Below are 13,991 nucleotides of genomic sequence, written 5' to 3'. Positions count from 1 at the left end.
TTTATTTTTCTTAACAGAACATTGATATTATTATCTGCAGTTTTCCAGGAGTCAGATTTCTATATATGTTTATATTTCTATGTTCTTTTTCACTTTTTGATGTTATTTCCAGAATTCATTATTTTTTTTCTTCGTATTTTTGTACATTATTTTTTCCTCTTCTTTTTCTCCCAAACTTATCTATATGGAGGTATTTCTATGCTGGGAAATAGATGTGTTTCCAAGTCATTCTTCAACTGGCTTATGAATGTGACCTTTATCTTAAAACCTGTTTATTCTATGTATTCCATAGCTTTTGTGACTATTTACAATATGTATTGCACATTATTGGCTTGATCCAACATACAGTGAAATCAAAGCAAAGACTTCCCATTGACCTTGACAATTGTTGGATTAAGCCCTATGGTCCAAGTAAAAGTAGCTGTAATGAATGACACAAAAATGTAATAAAGAACTCATTTATTGGGTTATTAAGCTATTAAAATAACCTACTGTAGATTATTCAGTTTTCATTTACAAATTCAAACAGTATCTACCTGAAGCTCCAGTATGCCAATTGCTGTTATTTTTAAATACATTGTGGTACAAACTTATTACTTCTCCTCTTCTGCATGTCCATTTAGGTCTTCACGCGCTGCTGTATATTTTCCATAATCTGCTGAAGACTCAGTTGTTCAGTGGCAAGTTGTTCATCAATGAATCTTTGCATTTCTTCCCATTTCCTGGAGCCTTGCTCAATGCCTTGCTGAATCAGTGTGCGTGTTAGTTCCACTTTTTTTCTGAGTGCCTCTCTGCTTTTTTGGGGCATTTGGTAAATGGACTGCCAGTCAAATGGCTTGGGCACATCTATTCTAAGCTCTCCTTGACGAACAGCTATATACGGCTTTATGCTCTCAGCTGTTATTTGCTCAAACCAACGAAGAAGCTCTGAGATATACTGCAGGAATGCAGAGTAATTTTCTATAGTTAGATCAAGTAACCTTTTGGCCTCACTGATTAGCTTTTCTTGGGAATGACTAAGCTGCCCATAGATTTCCTGGAGTTTTTCTTTGACTTGCTTGTTATGTTCATCAATTTTCCTTTTAGCAGCTGCAGACCAATATCGGATTTTTTCCTGAGCAGCAGATGAGAGCTCCATGACCTTCTCTCTTCCTTTTCCTTCAACATCAGTTATAAGGTCATAATATTCCTGGCTGTAGTTTTCCACCAGTTCTCTTACTTGGTCTGTCAGGTGTGTAACCGAGTCAGCAAGATCTCCAACATACTTGTTGTGCCAGTCCACTAGTGTATCTATTAGATTCTTCAGCCATCCTAGTACCTTGTCTTCCACCTCATAGTATTTCACTGACCATCCAAGTGTAGTTGGATCAAAATATTCCTCCCGCAATGCCTTTACATAGAGGAGCAGCTGGTGCAGCTTTTCTGACAGGTCCTGGAATATCTTCTGGCTAAAATCTTTAAACTGAGAAATGTATTTTTTAACATATTCTGCCAAGGATCTCAGTTTCTGTGCATAGTCTGAAGCCATTGCATCTTTGTACAGCTGTTGTGTTTGGACTTTGATGTCTTCAAAATTTTTGGATTGCAAGCTTCTAACCATTTCTTCTACCTTCTGAAAAACTTGTTGCACTACTTGTTTCAGTTGCTTAAGCCTTCCTGCAAAGTCAGCTTCCTGGAGAGTAGCAAATGTCTGCCTGATTTTTTCCTGCAAATGTTTCAGCATTGCTTTAATTTGATCAAGTACATTACGACCTCTAAGAATTGTTTCAGAAGCAGGAACTCTGACTTCCAGCTCATTGATAGCTGCAATCAAGGCATCAAAGTACTCCTGAAGTTTTAAAAGGCATAAATCAGCATTTTTTGCTACCTTCTCTGTAGTCATAAGGTATATTTCTTCACCAGTGTACTTTTCAGATAGCCCAGGGACCTGGAATTTTGTGGTCTTCAGGAATTCAATGGCTGAGTCAATTAGGTGTTTTATTCTCTTGTGATACTCTTCTATTATGTCAATTGTAGCATCCAAAAGCTTTGCTTTTATTCTTTGATAGTCAAACTGTTCAGCTTGATCTGCTGCTTTTTGATATAGCTGTTTAGCTTTGACCTTCATCTCCTGGTATTTGCCAGAGGCCTCATTGGTGGCTGTGCGAAGCTGAGCATCTATTTGATCTATTTGTTTTACAGCAAATGTGTATGCTTTGTCAGCATTATTCTGCATAATATTCTTCATCTTTAAGGTGGCAGCACTAATTTCCAGTCCCATATGCTCCTTATGATACCGATTAACATACCTATAGACTGCGTTTGTCATTTTAGGTACTTTTTCTTTCAGACTCAACAGCAAGTCTTTGGCAGCATCCTCTTTCCAGTTGAATTTCATTTGAATCAGGTCAGGTTTCTTGAAGGATATCTCACTTTTTAATATGTCAATGTCCTTCTGAGGAGCAGACTGAAAATATAGAACAGGATAAGAAAAAGGTAGCTTGTATATAAAACAAATCCGATATTATTTATGAGTGTATTTCAACATTCACATTTTGCATCTTTAATTTTATTATATATTAGGACAAATACACTACAATTTTTTGTCTACTTTGCTCTCATCTTGAAAGGTTATTTTGGAGGAAATTATATTGTATCAAGGTACTTTGTGCCTCTTCAAACAGTAGGACCAGAACATAACTTAGTCTGGTCTTTTTTAAAATTTGACTGCAAATAAGGTTTTTCCTTCCTTTGTATTAAATGCCTACCATGTCTCATAAGGCATGTGAATTACTTGGGAAAATGAGCCTTCTACTCATTCTTGAAATCATTTAAAATGAATTCAAAAAGCATTTTCTTCGTATGAAAATATTAGAGGATTTCATTTTGTAATCATTTAAATCAATGAGACAATTTAGAGAGTTACTCAGAGTGAAAGACCCTCGAATGAGAATCTATTTACATAAACAAATTTTCCAGTTTTCAGTAGTAAATAGTGAATTATGAGTTGCTTGCGATTCCTAAATTAGTATATAATTTTGGAAGGTAAGATTTTAAATTTGAAATTGTTGTAATAGGCCAATAATAATAGCATGTTTTGTTAGCAAATCTAGTAAGGTTTTTAATTCTTATAATGTATTGTGATATATCAATGGATTAAAAAAGACACTCTAAAGATGGTCTGACCTCTTCCAGTGGCCTGAGTCATATAATAGCCACTTTTGTAGTAATTGTAAGTAGCCTGATGGCTATACACTAAACCTGATGGGTGGCTTATCTAAAACTGGCTTTGTACTTTCTTCACTTTCAGTGGGTGTGCCTTCTTGATCATAGGAGAGGGCAATATTAACTGCGTGGAGGAGCTGAAACAGCCTCTTCACACAGATGCTACTTTTAGTATTGGAAAGGCCAGTGTAGGAAACAAAAACTTTAATTACTGATAATATACTTTTTCTTTGGACAAAGTGTGGTTAATTTATGTCTTAACAGAAACACACACAAACTTTAAAAGGGAACTTTTCCTCTGACCACACCCAACCTTTTTGCTTTTTATTGCTTGTATTAAGCTTACCCGAGTTCGGTAGTAAACTTTTGCCGTGAGAATGTCAGTGTCCAGTTCAATGACATAGCCCAAGGTCCCAGCAGAGGGTGAAGATACTGAGCTGGATAAGGTCCTGTCAGTCTTTTGATAACGCATATGAATGTCTGTAAAAGTTGGGCTGATGATATCTAGGGATGCAGTGTTGCCCATGACTCTACAACAACAGTGAATACACAGCTATGAAGGAATCCACAAAGCACAAGCCTAATGCAATATGTCTAAATACAATGTCACTTATTATTTTAAATATATATGTATGTACACAATGCCTTTGTCATGAAAAGAAAATGTAGGGTTTTACTATCCACATTTCTTAGGATTTAGCCTAACAGTCAAAACTTCATGTCACTCCAATTTTCCTGTTTTAGATAAAACTATATTGAGCTCTCTTGAGAATTTTCATTAAATTAGGGCAGCAAAACAAAACCTGTAGCTGTACCACTGTCAGCTTTCTACAGACTTCTACAAGCTGACTGCAATTTTTTCCACCAACACAAGTATAGGCAGTATTTTTTATCTGCATTTGTACTTGCCTTCATAGACTCTGTCCCTTGCATATATCAACATAACACTTTCAGATCAAAACAGGCAGTTAGAAGGCCAACTCTGTAATCCCAAATACTTGTGAATAAAAATTACTCTTTAATGGCTGGTGACAGAGGCATCCAGTGAAAAGAAAAAAACTATGTTGATGGTCAGATCTAGAACTGCTCTGATTATAGAATACTGTGTTTATATCTCAGCAGTCTTCTGAAATGGGGCTGCTGAGAAAAGCTATTCTAGAAATGCTGAGAGTAAACAGCTTTCCAGCTATCTTGAGAGGGAAAAATGCACAGCCGATAATGACGCAGTAGCTACATAGGTTCTTATTAATTACAGCAAAGCACTCTGGGGCATCACAGATCAAAGCAACAATACATCATTGGCAATTTTGTCTATTATAAATTATATTAGAGCAAATCTTTACCTAATTCCAGAAACAGTAAGATCTTCCTTGTAGTTTGCGCTCATGTCACGATGTGAAAAGCTGCCAGTTGTCTTCATAACAAACATGCCTTTGTCATATTTGTAGTTTGAAACAACTGTGAAAAAGATTTCAAATGTGTGCATTTCCAGAACTTACCAGCAAGCAATACAAAATACATATCCAGTTGTATGTTAGATGGCCAGTTGTGGGGTGTTTCAGTAGGATGTAAAATTATGCATCAGGAAACTGAATGCCCATAATGCCCCAAATAAAAAGATATGAAAATATTTGTTAAACCAGAGTATTTTAAAATTCAATTTTTCTCTAGATTTAGAACAACATGGATATAACATTTTGCATTCAGGCAGATCATAAATGGGGATTCTAATTTCTTGACAGTAGAATTTTATTCTGATGTATATTTTTAGTATTATTATAAAGAAAGAAACTCAGTGCTATATGGGACTCCAGAGTTTTCTGAGTTGAAATAATTTTTGAAAACAAATATGCTTAGTTCCTAAGGAAAAAGATAGGTATTTCTTTTATCTGAACTGAATCAGATAAAAAGTCATCCTGCGTTCTCTCCTTTACATGTATTACTGTAAGTAATGGGGGAATGTTATGTTGTTCACAATTTAAAGTAAGAAACTGCTACACAGAAAAGAGATCTTTTCCATTTTTTTCACAGTATGCCATTAGTTATACATATATCTAGTCATTAACCTTCAGGGTGACTGAGACTGATAATAATTTATGAAAAAATGGTGCTGATGATAAAAGAAGTATAATTTAATGTCAATGCGAAATAGACAGCAACATCTTCATATGCAAAGTCCTGGAAAAAAAAAATCTGAAAAAACCTGGTATACAGTATTTCCCCCAAAATTGTGGCATATGGAATTTTAATGTCTTACCATTCAAGTCATATTCCAGGAACTGCAATGTTGAGCTGCAGGTAGAGTCAATGGATTGTTCAAAAGAGTCCTTTTTGTTTGTTAAGTCTGTCCTCCAGGTGACATTGTACAAAGGGGAAGCAACTTTGAAAGATCCAGTCAAGGCACCAAACGATGGGATGTAAATTCCAGCAGGCAAGGATATTTTGAGAGGGGGGATCTCAATTTTTTGTTCAGGAATTGTAATTGTAGGCAGATCAAAATCTGCAATCTTATTAGCTACTTCATCCAGATCTACATGGAAACTGCCAAGAGAAATACTCTTTGGAAGAGTGAATTGAGACACAGTTATTTGGTATTCAGGTATTGTCACCTCAAAATATGGTATTTTATATTCTTCTAATGTAATATAATTGGCTCCTACATCCACTTTGGGGAATCTTAGTTTTGGCAGTGTGGGAAAATTGACATCAAATGGCATTGTGTTTAGTGTCTCTGGAATTTTTATGTTGCGCAAGTCAATGGTATATGCTGGGACCTGGAGAGTGGTGAAAGGAACTCTGAACTCTGGAGTGCTGAGAACAGGGCTTGGAGCCTTTAGGTGTAACTCAGGAATACTGAAAGTGAAGCCATCGGTCAGCTTATTCACAGGAATGGGGAAAAAGTAACCATCATCACTCTTTGTATACACAAGGGATGCTGAGCCATTTAAGTACTGTTTTCTGTCAGCACTGGTAGTGACATCCAACTTCAAGATATCCCATAAGCTTTTCTCAGCAATGGGACACTTTATGTTTTTGAGGAAGTCCACGTATCCTTCCAAAGATCCAGAAATATCAAACTTTGCCTTTGATTTTTCATTTGATAACTGCATATCATGACTGAGAGATAATGACTGAATTTGGCCTTCACCCTTCCAGCCAACTTTCTGGTTTGCAGTACTGATTTTCACTATGACAACTTGGTTAACTGAGGCTGTGTCCAGGAAGGAATTTGGCTGAGTGGCTTGAATCTGAAGATCTGCTGATACACCCCAAGGAGCCAGCTCTAAAGTTGCTTTGCATCTCTGAGTCCCTGTTGTTGTGAAAAGAGGTGTATATCGTGCATAGTTCTTCCCATTGTGCTCCCAGACTGCATAAACACGACGGGTAGATGCTTCAACTGCAAGTATTTCTTTCATTTCACTGTTCCAGAGTCCATCTACTTTGGAGTGGGCCTCAAGCTTGAGAGATGACCGAGCTCCATTAGCATTCAGATAGGTGTTTGCCTCATGGTCTAGACTTCCAGAAAATGCATTTCCAGTGTAAAATACTCCATCAATATTCCCATTTGTAGAAGTTTCTACTGATATATAAGATGTAAGGCTCTCTAAAGCAAGTTTGTGAGCAATTCCTCCCTTAGCACTGGTGCCATATTGAGGAATATTAAAATCATACATTAATTTTAGCCCTGAGGAAAGAGTGGGTTTAGACTTAGTATTTCCAGAAAGTTCTTGGCTGAAATTAATTTTCAAATCTGGTGTGTTGATTTCTGCACTTGTTGCCACTGAAGCTTCCAGGTTCCTCTTTGTAAGACTAATAGTGCTGTCATGATTTCCTCCTAGATATTTGTTATTACTCAGGGACAATGCTGTGGCCAGCTTCAACCCCCTTTTTCTTGTCAAACTTGTTGAACCATCCACCCTAAATTGCAGTGCATCAATGACAGAAGAGGATGAGACACTGAGTTGCCCAGCAATATCTGACTGATTGAACAGCCCAGCATTTGCAGTTAAAGTGATCACACTGGATTTAAATGAGAAATCGTAAGTAATGTTTCCCATGGCAGGAATTAAGATGTGGTTTGATGGGCTGTTGATTCTGAATCTAGGAAGCTTTAGAGTGCGTAGATCCTGTGGGACATGAAGGACTGGAAGCTCCAGAGAAGGTAAGACTAGTGTGTAAGATGGTACTGAAAAGCCAATAAATGGGACTGTGAATCCTGTTGTGCTTATTTCTTTTGGGAGCATGTAACCAAAGGCTGGCATCTCAGCAGTAAAAGGAGAAACCTCAATATTCACAATTGGAATGGTGTACCCTGGAATCCTGAAGGTCCGGGGTAGTTTGTTCAGTGATGTCTGTATTCTGTACTTGTCAAATTTTGTTTTGGCTTCATTATATGACTTTGTGAGAAAATCTAAAGCGGTGTTTCTTCCTCTCTCAAAATGCTTGTTGAAGACAATGATGTATTTATTAAGTGCTTCATGCACTGCTGCTAAAGGAAGTGGGATTACATGCATGTCTTTGTTTTTCTCATACCGAGCATTCAAATTTAAATCAAAGGATTGTCTTGTTGTCTTCAATAAATCCTTCAGGCCAACCTGTTCCCACAGTGAATAATCTTTTAGCTGAGGAGTTCTGATTCCAGTGTAGGGAACCTGAAGCTGAGGAATGGTTAGAGGAATATTTAGGAAGTCCAGGTTGGCATCTCCATTCATTTCAACATGAGCTTCAATTCTGTCATCGTTGTTGCCAGCAGACATATTATGGGAATATCTGTACTGATTGAACCTGCCAGTAGCTTGCCAGTTGACCTGCTGAACAGAGGAACTGAGTGCAAAACCATAGTTATTCAGGAAGTCAATTTTGCCAGTCAGTTTCATTGGGAAGCTGATTTTCACATTTCCATCATTGTTTGTTAATAGACGAATTTCAAAAGGCTGTGCCGAGAAGGAAACCTCATTATTTACAGTTCCAGTAATTCGTCCATTGAGCCGCGCATTGTGAGAACCCGTTAATTCTATTTTCATTCCTCCAAGCTGTCCTGTGCCTTTTACATTCAGAACGCTACGTCCCACACGCTGTGACTCAATTTCAGACTGAATCTGAAGTGTTGCATAATTTAGGAAACCACATTCATATCTCATAGCTTGATTGACTTTCAGGTATTTATCGTTTATTCTGTTGTTGGCTGAAAATGTAATAATGGGGCCCTCAACCCTGAAAGTGGCATGTGAATCATGAGTGCCTTCATCGGAGAAATTAGGAGAAGCCCATTTCCAGTTTCCTTTACCAGTGGAGGTAAATAATATGTGTCCTGCTTCTACCTCTGTTGTCATATTATTGACCAGATCAGCCTGGCTGGAGAAATCAGCTTGTGGAATATTCAGTCTGTGGGAATATGCCGTTCCACTCTGCATCCAAATTTTTCGTTGCAGCTTGACCATTAAATTATTCTTTAGTTCTACTGAATTTTTCGTTGTATATAAGTTTGCTCTAGTTTCAGCTTCACCTTCTACTGAAGTCCCTAGAAATACTACTTCATTGGTGTGATCAACTTTAAGGAACCTGTGGTTGACCTTCATAGAATTTTTGAGGTTCAACTGCTTCATCTCAGGGGCCAAGAGACGTGAATCTGCAATAACACTAAAAACTAGGAAATCTAATTTGGACGTTGTTTGAGCTGAAAGGGAGGTCACAAATTCTGGACTGTTTGGAGATGTTGTAGTATTATGAACCTCAGCTTGTGTAGACAATGTAAAGAATGGAGAGGTGACTCTGAAAGCACCAGACAATTTGCCAAATGTAGGGACAGTCACAGTATGTGGGATACGTGGAAGCTGGAACTCTGGTATCTTCATGTTAGGAATCTGGAGCTCGTTTAGATTTAGCTTTGGAACCAATAATTCTGGTATTTGAAACTGAGGCATTTGTATTTCTGGGAAAGAAATGTCGGAAAAAGGCATATCTCTCATCTTCAGATCTTTAAAATACAAATCAATTGCTGGCAACTGAAATTCACCAGACATGAGTTTGTCTATTGTTCTCACAATCTGAAGTTTAATCTCATTCAAGTCAATCGTATAGGGAGGAACTTTAAAGGTATTTAGAACTGTAAATTCTGGGGTAGTAAATTTCATTGGGATTTTCATGTCCTTTAGTCTCTTAATATTTATCTCATAGGAGGGGATATGCAGATCAGTCAGTGGAACAATGAAGTCTGGTGTTCGAAATGTTGCTTCCCGAAGACTTCGGAGACTAACCTCAAAGGCAGGTATAGTGACTATAACAGTTCTGATCTCAGGGACTTTAAATCCTGTTTCAACAAACTGGTTTAAATTTTCAGCCCAATGTTTTAGATCATACTCTTCAGCCAAAGCAACAATTTTCTTAAAAGCTATGTTCCACTGGTCAGAAATGTATATGACAACAGAACTGTAGAATTGGCTTATCTTCTGAAGATACCACTGGAATTCCTGGGAAATATCCATTTCAGAAATCCTCTCTCGCAGGTCTTCCAGATGTTCATTTACCTTGGCTTTCAGATTAGCAAATGTTGTTGAGTTTATGAGCTCCTTGAACCAGTTAATTATTGCAGCAAGCTTGGTGTCCCTTAGTTGTTCCATGTATTTTGAAACCACAGCTCTAAAATCTCTCATATACTGTTTCAGTGCTTCTGCTTTCTGTGGAAGTTCTAGATTTCTGAGTTCCTCATTTATTTTCTGGGTCATTTCTCGGATTTTGTTATTTGTGTCATCAACAAACTGGTTATAGTCAAAAGACTTGAGCTTTTTAATAACCATGTCAAGGAACTTGTTGACTTCCTTTATCATCATTTCATAATCAAAGGTTTGCACATTCTTGACAGCATCATCAATAAAAGCAATAACTTTATCAAACCATGACTTCACATCAATATTTTTCAGGTAGATGGTCAGTTTCTGGACAGTTTCTTTTATTCTGTACTGGTTAAGCAGTTCTATCATTCTGTCCATTAAAAAATATACCTGCTTATCAATTTCATATTTTACAATCAGTTTGTGCATATGACCTCGGAAAGCGCTGATCTTCTCAGACACTTCATACTCCTCCATCCAATTTAGAATAAAGTATTTGATTTGTTCAAGAACTTCATTAATTTTTTCAATTGGTAATGAATGCTTCAATTTTTCTAAAACTTCTTTAGCATCAAACATTTTAATCTGCTGTTTCAAATTTTCTGCAATGCGTCTGACATCAATATTCTGAATTTGAATCTTGAGTTGTTCTAGGTTTTCCTGTATCCTAGCTGTAATCCGGTATTCATCATCTACATTTTTAATCCAAGCCAAAGTGCTGCTTCCAATTTTGCTGGGATAATATTGGTGAAAAAAAAATTGCAATTTTTGAATAGTGTCAATCACAGTCATTCGTATCTTATATTTGTTATCTAGAGCTGTCATTGTTTCAACTATTTGGTCAAGAAGCTGTGCAATAAGAGCTTTAATGTCGTACTGCTCATAATGATCTTTGATGTATTGCTCAATTTGTATCAGACAGACCTGCAGCTGAGACAGTATTTCTTGAAGATGGTCCATGGCTTTTTCCAGCATAATTTGGAGATCATCAGAAGTTATTCTGTAGTCCTTTGTGAAAGCAACCAAATTATTTTTCATGCTGCTAACTCTGCCTTTCATATCTAATTTGTCCATGTAATCATTAATGTGCTGTGGGAGTTTATCCAAAGTTGCCTTGTATTTTCTCATATGTTGTTCTATGTTAATATTCTTCAGGTAACTTTGTATGGCCTGCAGTGTGGATAGAATGGTGCCTCTGATTTGTTCAAAGTAAACTGGCAAATGTTCCAAGAATGGTAGGTTAATAACATGCATATCTTTATTTTTGTCATACTTCACAAAGCCAGTGATGCTGAATTCTTGAGGCTCTGACACACTGTCCCTGAGGCCCAATACATCAATTAAATTAACTTCTTCAGATGTGAATGGTAGTATGACTGATGTATCCATTACAGAGAGATCTGCTAAAGCTCTTCCACTAAGTTCCACACCACTCTTTTCTGCATCATTGTAAGCACTGAGATCTTGTGAATATACATTATTGTTTAGCTGACTTTTCAATTTCCAAGCACTTGACTGCTCTGATGGAGTAAAAAGCATATGAACTTTGTTATCAAGCAGGGTAGTGTATCTTCCTCTAGACTTCAAGCTATGACTGGTAGATCCTCTGTAATCATGGGAGAAAGTGAAAGCAAGAGGCTCTGCTTTAAACAGGAATTTGCTGTAAAGGTCTCCTGTGTGTTCACCCATAGCAATCAGCTTTCCATTACCATTGGTATGTATGTCAGCAGTGATAGCAAATGGGGCCATAGTGGAACGCACCGCATTGCTGAAACGGAGAGATTTGGAATCACAGTTTGTGTTCATAGTAACTGAGGAAGCAAGTCCTGCCACATTCAGATTAACTCTGTGACTCACTGCTGTGCCTTGAACATTTGCAACTGTATCTGTTTTAAAGTTTGCAGCTAGATCAGCATATGTAATGGTGTAGGTATGCCTTATTTCATCTGCCCCGTAGGCTCCTCTGACATTGCCACCCAAGTTCAGCTTCAGAGGCTCGAGAAGCAGTTCTGCCTTGTTGGAAACTTCTGTTTTAGTGTATTTAATATTATTGCTCAGTTTAGCTGTAAGTGAGCTAGGCTGCAGTTGTAGGTCAAAAACATGCTTGTGGAACTTGTCAAAGCTGAAGCTGTTGTCTAACTTCGAAGCAAATGTTAAGGATAAACCAGGAATATTCAAGTCATTTGTGTACTCCAACTTAATCTCTTTGAACGATCCTTGCAAATTATTTGAAAACTTGAGTCCTTCTCCATTAACTCTGAAGTTTAAAACATGTTTGTTGTCCATACCCAGAACTGTACTCTGATATTCACTTCCTAGTGTTATTTCTGCTAGGCTCACTCTTCCACCTAGATTGAATTTTGCATTGTTTTTACCATAGCGCCCAGAAGAGGATAGTGACATGGAGCCTCCAGCAGTATCAAGTTTGGCATTCATTTCACTCTGCATTGTCAATGGACTAAACTGTACATTTGTGGTTGCGCTGCTGGCTAGACCGTACTGATTTATATTGAGTGATGACTTATGTGCAGCTCGATTCCTTTGATCAGTCATAGAGATATCAGTGTTGAAAACAAGATCCTGGGGATTGAGAGAACCTGCAAACAAGGCATAATACTGGGTTTGCTTGTAAGTGGCTTGGTACTCAGACCGAAGCGCTGCCATCTTCTTTGACAAAATTAATTCAAGCTTATTGACACCTGCAATATGTCGATACCTCCCATTTGTTTCAGATGTCATTTTCACCTGGCTGTTTTCATACTTCAGTGAAGCTGTGTTCTTTAGTAGTCCACTTTGTACATCAGAAACTGAAGTAATGGAAAATAAATCATCACTGTATCTGCCAGATATCTGATTGGTAGCCTGAAGGTAAGAAGAATCCAACTTCAGATTTGATTTTCCTTCTAAAACGCGTCTCTTTTCATTGTATGAGCTCGACAGAGTGTAAATGCTTCTTGCAAAGACAGAAGCCACTTCCAGCTGCCCTTCCATCTTGACGTTATTGATATTCACATTATTTGTCTTTTCAGAGACAATATCACCGGAAAATGAAAGGTGAGGACCCAGAGTACTGGATGCCGTAAGTGAGATGGTGCAGTTTGCAACTGGAGTAGGTTCATAAGTCTTTGTCCTGGCCAACTTAAAAACTGATGTTAAGAGTCTGTGCTTCAGGTGATTTTCATATGCACAGGTGAATCCATTTCTATTATATGATGCTTCTCCAGAACCTGAAATAGGAAAAAGGAGACAAAAGATAATGGTGTAATTTATATCTTTTTGGTTTTAAGACTTTGTCTAATGCCACTAAGCTTTTATGTTACTGCTTGAATTGAAATCACTGTTATTATATAATTTTTCTTTAAAGGCCAAAATGTTTTGGTAAATCCTGAATATTTCTGTAAAAATTGTTATTATTTTGATATTTGGTGCTAAAGTTTTGAACTATGAAGAAATTAAATCTCTACACTACTCTACTAAATAGAATTATGTGAAACTATAACTACCTGAAGTTATGTCATTATTTAAACTTAAATTAAGAAGATGGACTCTCAAGAATAACCCATATCTAACATTCCTGTTTTTTTATGTTTTCTTTATCATGCTTCATTTATGGTGGGGAGTTTAGAAAAGACTGAAGTCAGCTTGTCCTTTTGCAGTTTGAGAACTCAAACTGCCATTTTAGAGGAACTAACTTAAAAATACCAGCCTTAAGACCTATCCAGTCTGAGTCTGGGATAACTGCTATGTAGTTATGGCAGTATATGGGCATATATAAATGATAACAAAATTATATATCCATATATATATTAAAATAGAGCAAGAAATAAACTGTGGGCATACCTACACATACACCTGCACACCTGATTTTGAAAACACTTGACTTGTCAGATACACAAGTGTTTGTAGAATCATGCCTTCATTTTTGAAGGACATTTTCTTCAGTAGGGAATATCTAGGATAATATGGACCTTGAAAGTCTTTATTGAATTAAACTGACTTCACCGTTAGTGCCTGAATAAACAGACTCACATAATATCTTTAAAAAGAAAGAGAAAGTTATTTGAGATTATACAACACCTTTCTTTAAATAAGCAACAGGAAAATGAATGTGCTGTACCTGATACATGGAAAATAAAGTAATTAAAATAGTTTTGCCAACATTGCAGTATTAGCACA

The 13,991-nt window shown here is 37.1% G+C and overlaps 1 protein-coding gene across 1 annotated transcript in view; it reads right to left on the bottom strand.

Annotated features, from left to right (window-relative positions):
* Positions 1-619: 619 nt before the first annotated feature.
* The window catches only part of APOB (apolipoprotein B), a 37,075-nt gene continuing 23,703 nt past the window's right edge, over positions 620-13,991 (bottom strand). Inside the window, exons 26-29 of the mRNA XM_072857773.1 lie at positions 5,462-13,042; positions 4,548-4,662; positions 3,551-3,734; positions 620-2,446 (exon numbers count right to left, since the gene is read on the bottom strand). Of these exons, the coding sequence (XP_072713874.1) occupies positions 620-2,446; positions 3,551-3,734; positions 4,548-4,662; positions 5,462-13,042 (9,707 nt within the window). The remainder of the gene's footprint in view (positions 2,447-3,550; positions 3,735-4,547; positions 4,663-5,461; positions 13,043-13,991) is intronic.

The sequence above is a fragment of the Ciconia boyciana genome, chromosome 3 (genome assembly GCF_034638445.1).
Source record: "Ciconia boyciana chromosome 3, ASM3463844v1, whole genome shotgun sequence".
Taxonomy (NCBI): domain Eukaryota; kingdom Metazoa; phylum Chordata; class Aves; order Ciconiiformes; family Ciconiidae; genus Ciconia; species Ciconia boyciana.
Note: the sequence above shows the minus strand (reverse complement) of the source record. Positions and strands in the feature narration are given on the sequence as shown.